This window comes from Desmodus rotundus, chromosome 9, assembly GCF_022682495.2.
Source record: "Desmodus rotundus isolate HL8 chromosome 9, HLdesRot8A.1, whole genome shotgun sequence".
Taxonomy (NCBI): domain Eukaryota; kingdom Metazoa; phylum Chordata; class Mammalia; order Chiroptera; family Phyllostomidae; genus Desmodus; species Desmodus rotundus.
This window is the reverse complement of record NC_071395.1, coordinates 77,043,562-77,059,993: the sequence shown is the minus strand read 5'-3', so window position 1 is coordinate 77,059,993 and position 16,432 is coordinate 77,043,562. Positions and strand designations below refer to the sequence as shown.

General features: G+C 42.0%; 1 protein-coding gene across 3 annotated transcripts in view; it reads right to left on the bottom strand.

Moving 5' to 3' along the window:
- Positions 1-6,691, bottom strand: part of YWHAE (tyrosine 3-monooxygenase/tryptophan 5-monooxygenase activation protein epsilon) — a 41,742-nt gene extending 35,051 nt beyond the window's left edge. For 2 of the 3 annotated variants that reach the window (XM_045199201.3, XM_045199200.3), the window contains exon 1: positions 6,506-6,691. In XM_045199201.3, the coding sequence (XP_045055136.1) occupies positions 6,506-6,565 (60 nt within the window). In that variant the 5' untranslated portion in view covers positions 6,566-6,691. The remainder of the gene's footprint in view (positions 1-6,505) is intronic. The other variant, XM_024564600.4, reaches the window with a different exon arrangement.
- Between the last annotated feature and the right edge of the window lie 9,741 nt (positions 6,692-16,432).

Below are 16,432 nucleotides of genomic sequence, written 5' to 3'. Positions count from 1 at the left end.
CAGTTCCTATTTGGAGGACTAGGAGGAGGAGGAGGAAATCCTTCACTTTGCCTCTAATCGGTCTTAAGTTCTGCCAAATGTTGACTTCATTTAAGAAAGAAAACCAATCTGAGGACTTAGATGTAAGGTATCTCTATGGTAGAGGGATGGACAAAGCTTAGGAAACTTTTTTATGAATTTCTAAACAAGACAACCAGTAGTAACAAATGGCCTTAAAAATAAGTTGACTACAGAGGCAAGTTTGCAGCTCAGGACAATCCCAGTTTACACATACAGCACTATTGTAAGTTGGTACCCCTTCATTTCACTGTATCTAGATTTGGATAATAAATTATGACCCTTTTATTATTTATGGCTCTTGTTATTATTGGGTTGGCCAAAAAGTTCGTTTGTTTTTTTCCATAAGATGGTTCTAATAACACTTAATTGTCTTTAACACGTTCACTTGAAACAACTGTTAGATTGTATTGTGACAACTGTTATACCAGCATGCATTTTCTAAAAACTTATCAAAATTGGTGAATTGTTGTGTAGCCATTTTAATTTTGAAGGTCAAAGAAAATACACAACATTTTTGGCATATTATGCTTTATTATTTCAACAAAGGTAAAAACGCAACAAATGCAAAAAAAAAAAAAAAGACACAGTATGTGAAGAAGGTGTTGTGACTGATGGAACGTGTCAGGAGTGGTTTGCAAAGTTTGGTGCTGGAGATTTCTCACTGGATGATGCTACACAGTCGGGTAGACCAGTTGAAGTCGACAGCAATCAAATTGAGACATAACTGAGGTCAATCAAGCATATACCACACAGGAGATAGCCAACATACTCAAAATATCCAAATCAATAAAATTATTGATGAAAATGAAAAATGTGTTACTTTATAGAAAAAAACAGACTTTTACAATACAATTTAGTAAATTTAAATGAGCTTCTGAAATTGTTTTAGGAATGTGACTGGCATGAATATTTAATGAGTTCAAACCATAAAGTTATGTTGACAAACCAACTTGTCAACTTGGGTATCAGTATGTAACTGTATCAAACTGTTAACTAACCATTTCAAAAACAGTAAACAGTCCTGACCGTGTATCAAAGTTGGTTAGAGCACTGTCCAGATACACCAAGGTTGTGGGTTTGATCCCTGGTCAGGGCACATACAAGAATCAACCAATGAACACATAAAAAGTGGAACCACCAACACATGTGTCTCCCCCCCTCTCTCTCATCAATAAATTTAAAATTTTTTTGAAGATTTTATTTATTTTTAGAGAGAGGGGAAGGGACAGACGAAGTGAGGGAGTGAAACATCAAATGTGAGAGAAACACCACGTGCACAAGAACCAACTGATTGGTTGCCTTTAGCACACCCCCAACACAGGGCCTGGCCCAAAACCCAGACATGTGCCCTGAACAGGAATCTAACCAGCATTGACCTTTAGGATTTCCAGGACAATGCCCAACCCACTGAACCACACCAGTCAGGGCTAAATAAAATTTTTTAAAAAAAACAGTAAACTATTTTCTGTTGCTGTTCCTCACTAACCCTTAATGGAGACTGTTTGACAGCTATCTAGGCTACTGCTTAGAACATTTGTGAATCATTCACCAACCTTTCTCCCCCTAAGTTTTACATTTACATCAGTAACTTAAGGGCTAAATCCATTAAGACAAAGGTGAAGGGGGAAATGTTTCAAAAGCACTTTACAGAAATGCATGGCCTTAGCCATATCCCAATACAGACACTGTGATAAACCAAAGAAACTGTATACAAGAAAACATTCTGAAATTACCTAAAATCCTCATTCTAAATTCACTGTGCCTTGAGATGGTTTTTTGGAAAAGTATGAAGATATTTTATCTACTATTTTGATAGATACTAGTCAGTCAGAAACACAAAGACATATTATTTGAAGTAACTGCTAAAGACATATGCAGTTCTACCACCACCCCCAGGGCACCATCTTAATTACACATAGGTCTTTTTTGAGTGGCTCAGGAGAAAATACTTATCTGGTCTGAAAGACAATTTCTGGCCTTGCCATTTACTAGCCAATTAGTCATGAGATATAGGGAGCTAAATCACTAAATATTCTCAAATTCACTTTCCTGAAACATGAAATGGCCCACACCAATGTTATATGAAATAAGTAAAAATTTTTGTGAATGCTGTCTGTGCAGAGATAAGTTCTCTCTATATATATGGCATTATGTAATTAAAATTTTAAATTTTATCCTGACTGTCATTACTATTCAAATACACACTTTTCTTAAATATAAGGTAAAAGCCTGGCAATACAAGCCTTACGGCCCTCTTTTAAAATACATACATATATATATATACACACACATATGGCCCTGGCTGGTATGGCTCACTGGATCAAGCACCAGCCTGCAAACCAGAGTGTCGCTGGTTCAATTCCCAGTCAGGGCACACCCCTGGGTTGCAGGCTGGGTCCCCAGGTGGGGGAGTGTGAGAGGCCAAGCACTCTGATGTTTCTCTCCCTCTTTCTAAAAAAATAAACTAGCAAGATCTTTTAAATGATTATATACATACATATATATATTATATATATATGCTTTCTTGGGGTGGGTAGGGCAGGGGAGTGTAATGGAGGAAAAATGGGACAACTGTAATTGAATAAAAAATAAAAATATATTATATATGCTTTCAGATAGGCTTCTTACAAATTTAAACCTTATCTGTAAAATTAGATACAATACTACACTGGGCAGAAACTTCACTTGTTATACCAGGTTACAGAAATTTTTAAAACATATTCCTTTGACCAAGCTATGAAAGGATTAAAAAAGCCTGTTAATACAGACTTCCAACATGTTTCCTTGTACTTACTGAATCCGTATTTTGCTCAGTTTAATACTTGCCAGAAGTATTCTTCCCCTACTAGCATTCAAATTGGGATCTTTTCATATAAAGTTGAAAATGGGTGTCTAAGAATGTCCACAGTAGTAAGAATTTGACTCAAATTGCAATGATTCATGATTACATTATATTCTAGTGTTGTAAGCCAACATAATAGATTGAAGTATGCACAATACTGTACAAAAGTCTATGGTATACACAAGAAAAGCATCTGCTTTAAATATGAAGACTAAAAGCTACCAGTAGGAGGGATTTTAAAAATTGTGTTAGCCAATTCTGCTTATACTTAGTAAGGAAAAAAAATACACTCAATAAAGTTAACTCCATTAACTGAAATAGCAATTAATTTCAACATTAAATAAAATAGCAATAAAATTACTGCCCTACACTCAAGAATTGATAATTAACCTTTTTTTTTTTTAACTCATAGAGATGAGGCTGTGGTATTGTTACAGAATGGCTCTAAGCAGTAACTCGAACAGATGTATTCCTCATGTTGATACATTCATACAGAGTGAATCAAAAGTGACCATCAAAACTTATATGGAGCCAAGCATCACATCAAGGTGAAATGACAAAACCAGCAACTACCCCACAAACCCAAAGGCAGTGAGTGTATGCTGACCCCTCTACTCTCACAAAATGTTAAAAGTACTCACTGTCCCCCTGCCCCCATATTCTCTACTTTACCGTGGTTCACATAGACGGGACCGTAAGAGTTAGTTCAGGAATGCTGTAAGGCCACAGACTTCCTTAACATGTCTAGGAATGCTATAAAAACTACCCCTCAGACTACTTAAGTGATGCGACACTAGATTTAATCTTCAAGGTGAACAGCTGTAGCTCCAAACCTCGGTATTTCCTATCTGTTATCTCAAAATTGTTCTTTTTCTGAACACATTTTAATTCTTCCTCCAGCGCTTTTTAAAAAATCCTCACCCGACAATATGTTTACTGACTTCAGAGAGAGGAAGGGGGAGGAAGAAAGAGAAACACATGCGACAGAGAAACATGCACTGGTTGCCTCCTGTATGCATCCCGACCAGACCAAGGTTCAAACCGGCAACCTCCAGGTGTATGAGCTACCCAGGCAGGGCTCCAGTACCTTTAAATAAATCATACAAATTAATTCAAATTCCCCAGGGTAGAGTTAACTGATGCCACAAGAAAGTTTAAGTATTAGATTCAACACAGCATGTGAAATAAAAGATGAAGGTACTGCAGGAACAATGAGAAAAAATCAGTATTTATATCCAAGTACCCAAAACCAAGTCATTCAAACACTCTCTCACCTTCTTTCAACACACTTGATGAATGTGTGACTAAAACTATGGGATCATTTCTTTGTCACCACAAACACTTAATTACTATACCCAATAAAGGAGTGGACACAGGTAGTCTGATTCCTGATAACTGTCTTCCTCTTCTTCCCTTCCCATGAATCCCTCTCTACCTTGTGCCCAACAATCGCAAGAGTTCCTCTCTACCTGGTACAGCCGATCTCCTTCCCCCCTTAGATTCTGAAGGAGAAACCCAAGTGCATGTAATGATGTGGCTCTATCCAGAGTGCTATGTTGAATAACCAGTAACAGATTTGGTAAAAAATCCTCGGCACTCAATCCCAAAATATGATTATCACTAAACTGTCACGTTTTTGGAAACTACAGTCATGAGTTTCCAAATCAGTTCTTAAAACAAGTTTAAAAAAAAATCTTCCTCCATGTCCTTTTTGGTTATCAGAGCCTAAAATCCCTACATAACAGAAAGTATTCAAATATAATTTCAAGTTTCCTCCCAAGGGCACTAGCAGACTAAGAGGGGAACCTATTTGGAACATGAGGGGGGGAAAGAAAAGAAAAAAAACTTGCATTAAGAGGATACCTACTTGTGTTTGACTTTTTAACACTGAAATAAAGACAAATCTGACCTTGAGCTGTACTTCCCATCTCACTCCCCTCCCCCTCTCAACAGGAACTTTATTCAATACAAATAGCAATTTAAGGACTTACAAAACAAAATTTAGTGCAGTATCTTCCCCAAGTTTGAGTTCAAATCCTTTTCTCCTAATTTGCAAATTCCTGAATCCTAATGTATGGTATTAGCCCTGAGGCTATTCACGTGACAACCATTCAAGGAAAGCAACGGTCCTACGGAACATTTTGAAAAATAAGTGGTTTAGTAGTTAAGAAAAACCTAGAGATCAATGGCCCTTGATTCCAACCATGCATGTCCCAAGAGCATTAAAACCAGAGAAACCACATATATGATTTTTTGTGTTTATAATACATTTTAACGGATGTGGGGGTAATTCAAGTACCTCGATCCAAAACGGGGGGAGGGGCAATTTTTAAAAAGCAGCAGCCTGAACTCACTACACAGAAACAATGGGCAATTCGATAAAGTTGTGGAAAATGACGAAAGAATCTTTATAGTCAAGAAGCAATGAACAAAGAAGAACTGTTCACATCTGTACATAAAATCATTTATTCCAAATGGGGAGAATGGGACCCCCCCCCCCATATTCAAAATCCCAAAACCCAAACCTCAGCTGAGTGCTTGGGCTAAATTAAGATCCCAAATGAGCTACGAATGTGCATTCCAAGCCCGGAGAGTCAACCCAAATGCAGTTACTAAACATTATTTGAAATAACTTTATTTTTCAACAGGTCTTTCTCCATTTGTCACAATGGTGCGTGGAAACAGCCAAGTCATTATTTTGACACAGGCACTGGGAAAGGACTACGAATCACGGGCTCCTTGTTTCCTGGTCACTGTTCTACCCACCAGAACTCACGGCTTACGGAGACACAAAACAATTACAGGCACTTCGAACTCTCCGGGGAAAGTCCAAGGAAAGGGGGCGTGAGGAAGGTTTTTCTAGACGCCCCCCCCCCGAAGCAGGCGAGGGTGAACGTAAACCCTCACTACGAGGTATGCCGGCCTACGGGAGACACACGATCGCAGCATCTCAGCCTCCGCCCAAGGATGATGTGCAGTGATTCCAGCCCTCTCCCCTTCCACCGCCTCATTCAAGGCTGCTCCCACTCCAAGCCCAAAGAAGACCTCCGCTCGCTCGGCTTCTCCTTTGTGAGACTCCAGAGCCGCCGCCCCACATTGGGCCTCCGGGGAAAAGCCACCGCCCCCAACCGCCATATTTCCCTGAAAGGCGCCCGCGTTACAGCTCCTGGTCGCCACTCTCCCCCGTGTGGCGGGTGTTTCTCCCCCCATCACCCCACTCAATTGTTCTCCACATCCCAAGACCGGCCAGAAGCTCCCCGGAGAATTGCTCGCTCCGAGACGGCACCCGCCATCTCCTCCCCCCTCCCTCGCCGGGGGACTCGCCCTCCCCCCCAGCCGCCATTTTACAACCAACTCCTCCACCCCATCGCCTGTGCCTCTGGGCTGGCGAGTGTCTGCAGCTGAGGACACTTAAGGGGTCAAATTCCTAAGCCTGAGGCCTCCCACCGCTCCCGGAGACCAAAGGCCATTTCCTGCTCCCCGAATCCACGTCCCCGGGCCAGGCTTCGAGACGATGCCGCCATTTTGTCTCTTGCTCCCAGTCTCTGTGGGCGGCGGCAGAGGGTCCGAGAATTCCAGCCCCCGGTTGACCCCCCAACTCACCGTCGTATCGCTCAGCCTGCTCGGCCAGCTTCGCCTGGTACACCAGATCCTCCCGATCATCCATAGCGGCAGCGGCTCCGGCAGGGTCTGCGCGACGGATGGAAGCGGATAGCGTCTCCGACTCTCTCAGCCTCTCGCTCCGCGTCCGAGCAGCAAAAATGGCGGCGCCTCAATCCGGGACTTCCGCCTGCGCACGCGGACAACTGCTCAGCTCTATGGCAACCGCTCCCTGGCAACTGGCGCGGGGGGCGGTCCGGGAGCTCGGCGACCGAAGAGGCTGGAACCAGCTAGACGCCCCTCCTCCAGGGGGCCCAGCTGGTGCGGAAGATCCTAGGCGGGAACTGCGACTGCGGGAAGGAAGAGCGGCCTCCGGAGAACGAGAAAGGCCTGAGGCGAGGCCGGGATGGATTGCTCCTGCAGAGAGGGAGCCAGTGAAAGCGGAAGGCTATAACGGTTTTTTAATGCCAAGCCTTCCTCCCTGAAACCAACTCCTCTTCCAGTTTGCCCTTGTTTTCTCAGCCGAGCCTAGTCCCGGGCCTTCTCCATACTCTTTTAACCCCGGGGTAAAGAGTTGGGCCCTGCTCTAATTGGTAAGGGAAGAAGAACTCCAGTGTTCACACCTCCGCTTCACCCTGGCCAATCGTTTTCTTCTCCTGCGCTTTAGCCGTAGTCTTCGGTTGAGGCCCACCATGGACAGAAACAGGGTAGTTGTCTAGAAGCCTGGTCTGCAGTGCAGGGTGCAGAAGACTGGGACCGACATCACGTTGAGATTGAGGAGACAGGAAGGAGGACCTGGTCGGTTTTGCGTCCCAGTGGATTCCCAGCACCTTGTGGTCTTATGACATCGGTTGCAAGAATGAAGCTCAGATAATTAGAGCATAAGCCATGTGGTAAGATCTGCAATAAATGTGGAATAAAAAGCTTAGAAATAAATTATTAAGAACCTTGGGTGGCAAGCTAAGAAGCTTGCACCTTATTCAGTGAGCACAAAAAAAGCTACTTTTGATGATTTTTTTTTTCATGGAGGATGATACCATCATCGTTTGTCTAACAACATATACTTTAGAAAGATTAATAAGTATGGTATAATAGTGATTAAAGGAGAAGATAAATTATGAGGCTATTACACTAACACAGGCAAGAGGTAATAGATGGTAGCAGTGAAAATAGGAAGGAGAGGGAAAATAGTAGTACATAGAGAGGCCACAAGAGTTTGTAGCTGATGGGATGTGGAGATCTTGTGAGGGCCAAAAAATTAAAATTGATTTTCCATCTTCCCACCCTGAGTCACTAGGATAATGAACAGCAGTACCATTAACAAAAAAAAGTGAGGAGCGATGGTAGGAAAGTTTGCTGATGGAATGCAGAAAGGACAGTTCCTTTTAGCATATGTTGGTTCCAAGATTCTCAAAGATCACTCAGTAGAAATAACCAGGATGGAACTGGAAAAAAGGGAGACTGGTCTTCCTACCTGAAGGGAAACTGCCATGGAAGCAGGTAGAGAGTGTCGGAAGGTAGAAGAGGACCAAACACAAAACCTTGGAGAATACCTACTTTTAAGAGAGAGGTGAAGGCAAAAGACCCCAGCAAAGGAGACTGAGTGGCCCCTTATTGCATTACAAATTAAGCCCCTTCACATTTTAAACAAACGTCAAATTTCAATGGTAAAAGACGAGGAAAATACCTGGGTTCTATTCCTAATTCTATAACTAAATAAATACACATTTACTTACTTATACCTCCAGCAAGTGATTTTACCTCTGAAGCTTCATGTTCATGCTTCGAGAAACTGGAGACCATATGTTAAGCCATGAAACAAGTCTTAAATGTTAAAAGACTGAAATCATACAAAATATGTTTTCCTACAACAATGGGATGTAATTAAAAATTAATCACAGCTGTGACTGGGGTGGCTCAGTGCATTGAGTGCTGTCCTGAGAACCAAAGGGTCGCTGGTTCGATTCCCAGTCAGGACATGTGCCTGGGTTGCAGGCCAGGTCCCCAGTAGGGGGTGCATGAGAAGCAACCACACACTGATGTTTCTCTCCCTCTCTTCCACTCTCTCTAAAAATAAATAAATAAAATCTTTTTTTTAATTCACACTTTTTTTGAAATCCTAGCAAGTTCCGAAAAGCAAAACTTGAGTTTGCCACACACGGAGCACTGTACTGAATCCACACGAATGAAGTGGTGGAGGCATAACACACTGTAGCCGATGTATACAATATAGGTTATGCGCAAATACTACCACAACTCCATATTATGTAAGGGACTTGAGCATCTGCAGATTTTGGTATGTAAGGGGGGTCCTGGAACCAATTCCCTGCAGATGTAGGGGGAAAACTGTATGTGGAAATTAAATAACACTCTTAAATAAAAGATGACTCAAGGAAGAAATCACAAGGGAAATTAGAAAGTGCCTTGAGATGAATAAAAACAAACACAATGCAGACTCACAGATGGAGAGCAGGATGGCGGCTAAGGGGGAGAGGTTAGGGGTGGAGGGATTGAGCAAAAAGGAAAAAGAATTCATGTACATGGACAACAGTGTGGTGATTGTGTGGGGAGAGGGGCATAAGCAGACTAATGGTAATGGAAAAAGATAAATAAAAACCAAAATGTACTAAAAGTTATGAGATACAGTGAAAATAGTGCTGAGATGAAAAAGTTTTTTAGATATTATTTATTTTTATTTTTAAACAAAGGGGGAGGGAGAAAGAGGGGGAGAAAAGCATGGATATGTGAGAGAAACATCAATCGGTTGCCTCTCATACATGCCCCAACCAGGGACCAGGCCCACAACGCAGGCTTGTGCTCTGGCCGGGAATCTAACTGGCGACCTTTGACTTTGTGGGACAATGTCCAACCAACTGAGCCACATTGGTCAGTAAGGGCTCAGATGAAAACGTGTAGCTGTAAATGCCTACATTAAAAAAGAAGGATCTGCCCTGATTGGTGTGGCCTCAGTTGGTTGAGCACCCTCCAGCAAAGAGAAAGGTCGCCCTGTTAGAGTTTCAGTCGGGACACATGCCTGAGTTGTGGGCTCAGTGCCTGGTCACAGTGTGTAGGAGAAGCAACTAATCAATGTCTCTCTCTCACATCAATATTTCTCTCCCTCTCTTTCTACCACCCTTCCAAGATTGGCAGGGGGTGGGCGGGGCGGGAAGAAGGGAGGTGGGAAGAAAAAAGAAAAGGAAAGAAAACAAAAAACCTTAAGTTAACCTAGCAGAACACCTTAAGGAACTACAAAAAGCAAACTAAACTGAAAGCTAGCAGAAGGGACAAAAATAAAGATTAAAGTGGAGATAAATAAAATAGAAAACGGGTTGAAAAAATAAAATCAAGAAACCAAGAGTTGGTTCTTTGAAAAGGTCAACAAAATTGAAAAAGCTAGATTGACTGAAAAAAAAACCCCTCAAATTACTAAAATCAGGAATCAAAGTGGGGAAACTACTTCCAATCTTACAGAAACGAGGGACCTGAGTATTATGAACAAGAGCGTGCCAGGAAATCAGATAACAAATGAAATGGACAAATTCCTACAAACATACTGTAATATCTCGATATGGTAAGAAGTATATATTTGGTCTTTGTCCTTGGTTTCTGGCACAGAGCTCCAAAAACTCTGGTAATTTACCAATAGGGGTGAGGACTTTGTTCTTTATAATAAGTCCCTTTCAACCATACCTAGATTTATGCTAATGAGATGGCTCTTGGTGGTCCCCTATAGAGCTTCAGATGGGGGCTAGTCACCAGAGGAACCAACCACACGATTAGAGGACTAGACCTTTCAACCCCACTTACTCATGACCCCCAGGGATGGGGGAGAGGCTGGAGACTGAGTTAATCACCCACGGCCAGTGAACACGCCTAGGTAACGGAAGCTCCATAAAAACTCTAAACAGTGGGATTCAGAGAGCTTCCAGGTTGGCGAGTGCATCCACAACACCACAGAGGGACGGACAGAAGCTCCTGTGCTCGGGACCCTTCCTGACCTTCACCTATGTGCTTCTCCATCTGGCTGTTCGTTTGCATCCTTTATAATATCCTTTATAATAAAGCCATAAGAGTAAGTAAAGTATTTCCCTGAGTTTTGTGAGCCATTACAGCAAATTATCAAGACTGAAGAAGGAGTTGTGACAACTGCCGATTTGTACCCAAAATGGAGAGGTTTGGATAACCTGGAGACCCACTACTTGAGGTTAGTATCTGAAACGGGGGACAGTCATGTGAGACTGAGCCCTTAACTTCAGTCTTGTGGATCCGCACTAACTCTAGGTAGTAGCAGAACTGAATCAAATTGTAGGACACACAGTTGGTGTTGACAGAAAATTGAAAAATTGCTTGATGTGGAATATCCACACGTTGGCATCAGAAGCGCTGCATATAGAAACAGATCACAGTACACTACCAAAACTGACTAAAAATAAATAGAGTCTGAATAGCCCTGGTCGGGTGGCTCAGTTTGTTGGGGCATCATCCCATATACCAGAAAGGTTGCGGGTTCAATTCCCCACCAGGGCACATACATAGGTTGTGGGTTCAATCAGTCAGGGGTGCATGTGGGAGGCAACTGATCTATGTTTGTCTCACACAACGATGTCTCTCTCTCTCCCTCCCTTCCTCTCTCTCTAATAATCTATAGACATATACCTGGGTGAGGATTAAATATATATATGGCCCTGGCTGGTGTGGCTCAGTGGATTGAGTGCTAGCCTGCAAACCGGAGGGTCGCTGGTTAGATTCCCATCAGGGCACATGCCTTGGTTGCGTGTTCCTGCCAGGTTCCTGGTGGGGGACACACGAGAGGCAACCACACATTGATGTTTCTCTCCCTCTCTTTCTCTGTCCCTTCCTCTCTCTCTGAAAATAAGTAAACAAAATCTTTAAAAAAAAATAGGAAAACATCCTCCCAACAAAGAAAATCCAAGGACCACATGGTTTCACTGGTTAATTCTACCAAACATTTAAAGAATTAACACAATAACACAAATCCTTAAGCTCTATCAAAAAATAGATGAGACCCCTGGCCAGGTGGTTCACTTGGTTGGACAATCACCCCATACAACAAAAGGGTGCAGCTTTGATTCACAATCAGGGCACATACTTAGGCTACAGGTTCGATCCCCATTCGGGGTGCCTACAAGAGGCAACCAATCAATGTTTCTGTCTCACATCAATGTTTCTCTCTTTCTCCCTTTCTGGCTAAAAGCAATAACATATCCTCAGGGGAGTATTTTAAAAAGTAGGTGAGAGAATGCTTCCTACCTCACTATATGAGACCAGCATTACCTGGAATGTAATAAAAGCTAAATAAAGCCACTACAAGAGCCCTGGCTCACTTGGTTAGAGCATCGCCCTGATGTGTCAAGGTTGCAGGTTTGATCTCCAGTCAGGGCACGTACAGGAAGCAACCAGTGAGTGCATAAATCAGTGGAATGACAAATCGATGTCTCTGTCTCTTTCTCTCTCTTCTTCAAATCAATAAATAATTAAAAAATAAAGTAAAAGACACTATAAGAAGAGAAAACTACAGGCCAATATCTTTTATGAATATAGATATAACATCCTTCAACGAAATAACAGCAGACTAAATTCAGCAACCTAGCCCTGACCAGTATGATTCAGTTGGTTGGGCATCGTCCTGCAAAGCCAAAGGTCTCTGGTTCGATTCCCAGTCAGAGCACATGCCTGGGTTGAGGGTTCAGTCCCTGGCTGGGGCACGTACAAGAGGAAACTGATAGATGTTTGTGTCTCACATTGATGTTTTCCCTCTTTTTTTTTTCCTTCCTTCCCCTCCCTCTAAAAAAATAAAATGAAAAATTTTAAAAACTTAAATGCAACAGCATATGAAAAGGATTGTACATCATAACCAAGTGGGATTTAATCCAGGAATATAAGGATGTTTTAAAAATCAATGTAATTAATATCCTATGTTAACAGACAGAAAAGAGAAACAATATGACTAGCTCAACTGATGCAAAAAAAAAAAAATTAACAAAATCCAAAGCCCTGGTTGGGTAGCTCAGTTGGTTGGAGTGTCATCCCGCTATGCTAAGGTTGTGGGTTCGATCCCCAGTCAAGGCACATACAAGAAGCAACCAACGAATACATAAGTAAGTGAAACAACAAATTGATGTTTCTTTCTCCCTTCCTCTTTCTCTAAAATAAATCAATTAATAAAAATGTAAATTTTAAAAATCCAACACCTTTTCATGATGAAAACAATAAATTAAGAATGGAAGGGAACTGCCTCAACATGATTAAGGCTATACAGGGAAAACCCACAGCTAACATCATACTCAATGGTGAAAGACTGAAAGCTTCCTCCCTAGATCATAAACAAAATAAGATGCCCCTTTGCCACTCCTACTCAACATAGTACTGGGCGTTCTAGAGCAATTAGGCAATAAAAGAAATAAAAGACATTCAAATTACAAAGGAAGAAGTAAAATTACTTCTGTTCTCAGACATGACCTTATATGTACAAAACCCTAAAGTTTCCACCAAAAAACTATTGGAACTGAAAAATGAATTTAGCCCTGACTGGTGTGGCTCAGTTTGTTGAGCGTGATCCTACAAAGCAAAAGGCACCAGTTTGATTCCAGGTCAGAGCACATGCCGGGGTCGCAGGTGCAGTGCCCTGTTGGGTGTGTATGAGACGCAGCTGACTGATGTTTCTCTTTCACATTAATGTTTCCCTTTCTTTCTCCCTCCCACCCACCTCTCTAAAAATAAATAAATGAAATCTTAAAAAAACAATTTTATATACAGTAGCATCAAAAAGAATAAAATTTCTAGAAATAAACCAAGGAGGTGAAAGACTTACACATGAAAAACTACAAAACACTGATGAGAAAGGCCATCATAAACAAATCAAGAAACAAGTGCTGGAGAGGATTCGGAGAAAGGGGAACCCTAGTGCACTGCTGGTGGGAATGCAGACTGGTGCAGCCACTGCGGAAAACAGTATGGAATTTCCTCAGAAAGCTAAAAATGGACCCGGCAATTCCACTGCTGGGATTATATCCTAAGGACCCCGAAACAGCAATCCAAAAGAACCTATGCACCCCACTGTTTATAGCAGCACAATTTACAATAGCCAAGTGCTGGAAGCAACCTAAGTGTCCATCAGTAAATGAATGGATCAAAAAACTATGGTATATTTATACAATGGAATACTATGCATCAGAGAGAAAGAAAGAGCTCCTACCCCTTGCGACAGCATGGATGGAACCGGAGAGCATTATGCTAAGTGAAATAAGCCAGGCAGTGAGGGACAAATACCATATGACCTCACCTTTAAGTGGAACCTAATCAACAAAAGAAAAAAGCAAGCAAAATATAACCAGAGACACTGAAATTAAGAACAATCTGACAGTAACCAGAGGGGAGGTGGGCGGGGACAGTGGGGGAAAGGGGAAAGGGTTTTCAGGAACAACTATAAAGGACACATGGACAAAACCAAGGAGGGGTGGAAGCAAGGGAGGGAGGAGGGTTTGGCTGGGGAGGGGGGAGTGGTGGGGAATAAATGCAAACTGTAATTGAACAACTAATAATTTTTTTAAAAAACCACAAAACACTGGGGTAGTGTAGGGGTTAAAAAAAACTACAAAACACTGCTGAAAGAAATTAATGAATGAAAATAAATGGAAAGGCATTTGTATTGTAGGATTAGAAGATTCAGTATCATTAATATAACAATATTATCCAAAGTGACTTCCAGATTGAATGCAATTCCTATCAAAATCACAATAGCACATTTTTGCAAAGATAGAGTGAAGCAGCTGAATTTGCTGACCTCTAGAAAACCCTCCCAACTCCATCAGACACCTCACAGCAGTTAAAGCCATGGACTCCGCTCTTGGACCCCTTGGGTTGGATGGCTGCTTACTACCCGTGAAATGGAACAAATTAGTTTTCTATAAAATGGGAATGACATTTTCCTCATAGGAAAAAGAATTAACTGGGCAATTACATGTAAAGAACGTGATGCTCAGTAAATGTTAGCTATATTTATTAATGTTTCTATGGTCCCTGCTTGAACAAGAATCAGAAGTTCGCGTCATAAAATACAAATGAGAGAGTTCAAAAGCAGTCGCTATAAATTCAGCACAGACATCAAGATCAGCACTGAAGAAAAGCCACTGGGTATAGCAATGAGGTTATTGGTGACCTTCAAGAGCAGATTCGAAAGCAGGTTGGAAGCCAGATTGCATTTGGCTGAAGCACTGAGGCGGCTAGAAAGTAGAAGTGGTATGTATGGGATTCTCTTGAGAAGAATAGCAGTGAGGAGGTAGAGCGTGATCAAGAGAGACGAATGGCCAATAAGGGGGGCCAAATAACAGAGTCGGTCCACATGTTCACAAACCCCACCCACTCTCCAAAGCTGGTGGCCGGGATGGCTACAGGGCTGTCACAGACATGCAGATATTAGGGGTAACCTCCTCACAACCACAGGGTCTCTGCTCCTGAATTGTGTCTCCCAAGACTGGCTGAAAGCCTGCTCTAACCGAAGGTGCCTATTCCTAAGAAACAGCTGAGAAGGCAGAAATCTTAAACCCTAATCGATTCTCTGACTGTACTGCCAGTTCTTCCAACAAACAGAATTAAAAGGACCACAGATCACTGAGAGGGCAACAGAAGTACAAACAGAACCATTTTGATATGGCACCTGGGGTTATAAGCAGATATAAAAGGCCATAGTGCCGCACTGAGGCGGCTCCCAGGGTATGGTGCTGCCCTTCTCGCCGCTGCTGCCGTGACGGGCACTTCGCATTCTGTTGAAAGTCCTTTAAAACAAACACCAGGTCGCTAGGTCACATTCTTACGTACAAGTCTCCCAACTTTAATAAAGAATTTGCTTTAAAAGAAACAATAATTCACTTGACCTGTCTTGAGTAGAATGCCCCCAGACATATGGCAGCGTGCTAAACACTACAAGAAGGAAATAAGACATTTAAAAAATTTGATTAGTCGTTGCCTCCAGGATCTTGCAGGTTAGTACTTAGGTGGGGGAAAAAAAGTAATTCTGTTTTCATTTGCAAAAAATAGGCTACTTACCTTTATTTTTTCTATTTTTAGAGAGAAGGGAAGGGAGAAAGAGAGGGAGAGAAACATCTATCAGTTCCCCTCACCCGCCCCCAAGTGGGGACGGGCCAGAACACAGGCACGTGCCCTGACAGGGAATTGAACCGACAACTTTTTCATCTCAGGCTGGGCACTCAATCCACTGAGCCACACCAGCCAGGGCTATTTTTATTTTATACCATTTAGAATTTGTTTAATTTTTTTTACTATATACTACTTTTACAATTTAAATGTATTTATGAAGATATGTAGTCATATGAAAAATTTTCACAATGCACGATTAAATGTAAAAACCAAGAAATCCAATCACATTTCAGTATTATTGAACTGTTAAAAATACAATTATACTTAGAAGGAAAGATCAGAAGGCTCTGGCTGAGTAGCTCAGTTGGTGATAGCACTGTCCAGATACACCACATAGCACTGTTGCAGGTTCGATCCCAGGTCAGGGCACATACAAGAACCAACCAATGAGTGCACAAACAGGTGGAACAACAAATCCATGTTTCTCTCTCTCCCTTCCTCTCTCCCTAAAAAATCAATTGAAAAAATCAGAAAAACACATTAAATGTCAGGGTTAAATAGCCCTGGCCAGAGGGTTCAGTTGGTTGGAGTGCCCTCCCATACATGGAAAGGTTGCCAGGTCAACTTGTGGGCAGGGCACATACCTAGGTGGCAGATTCCATCCCTCCGCCCCACCTGCCCCACATCATGGTTGGAAAGGGAAGCAACTAATGTTTTTTTCTCTCTCTCTCTCTCTCCTTCCCTCCCATTCTCTCTCTCTAAAAAAATTTAAAAACATATCCTCTGGTGAGGATTTAAAAAAATAATGATTTT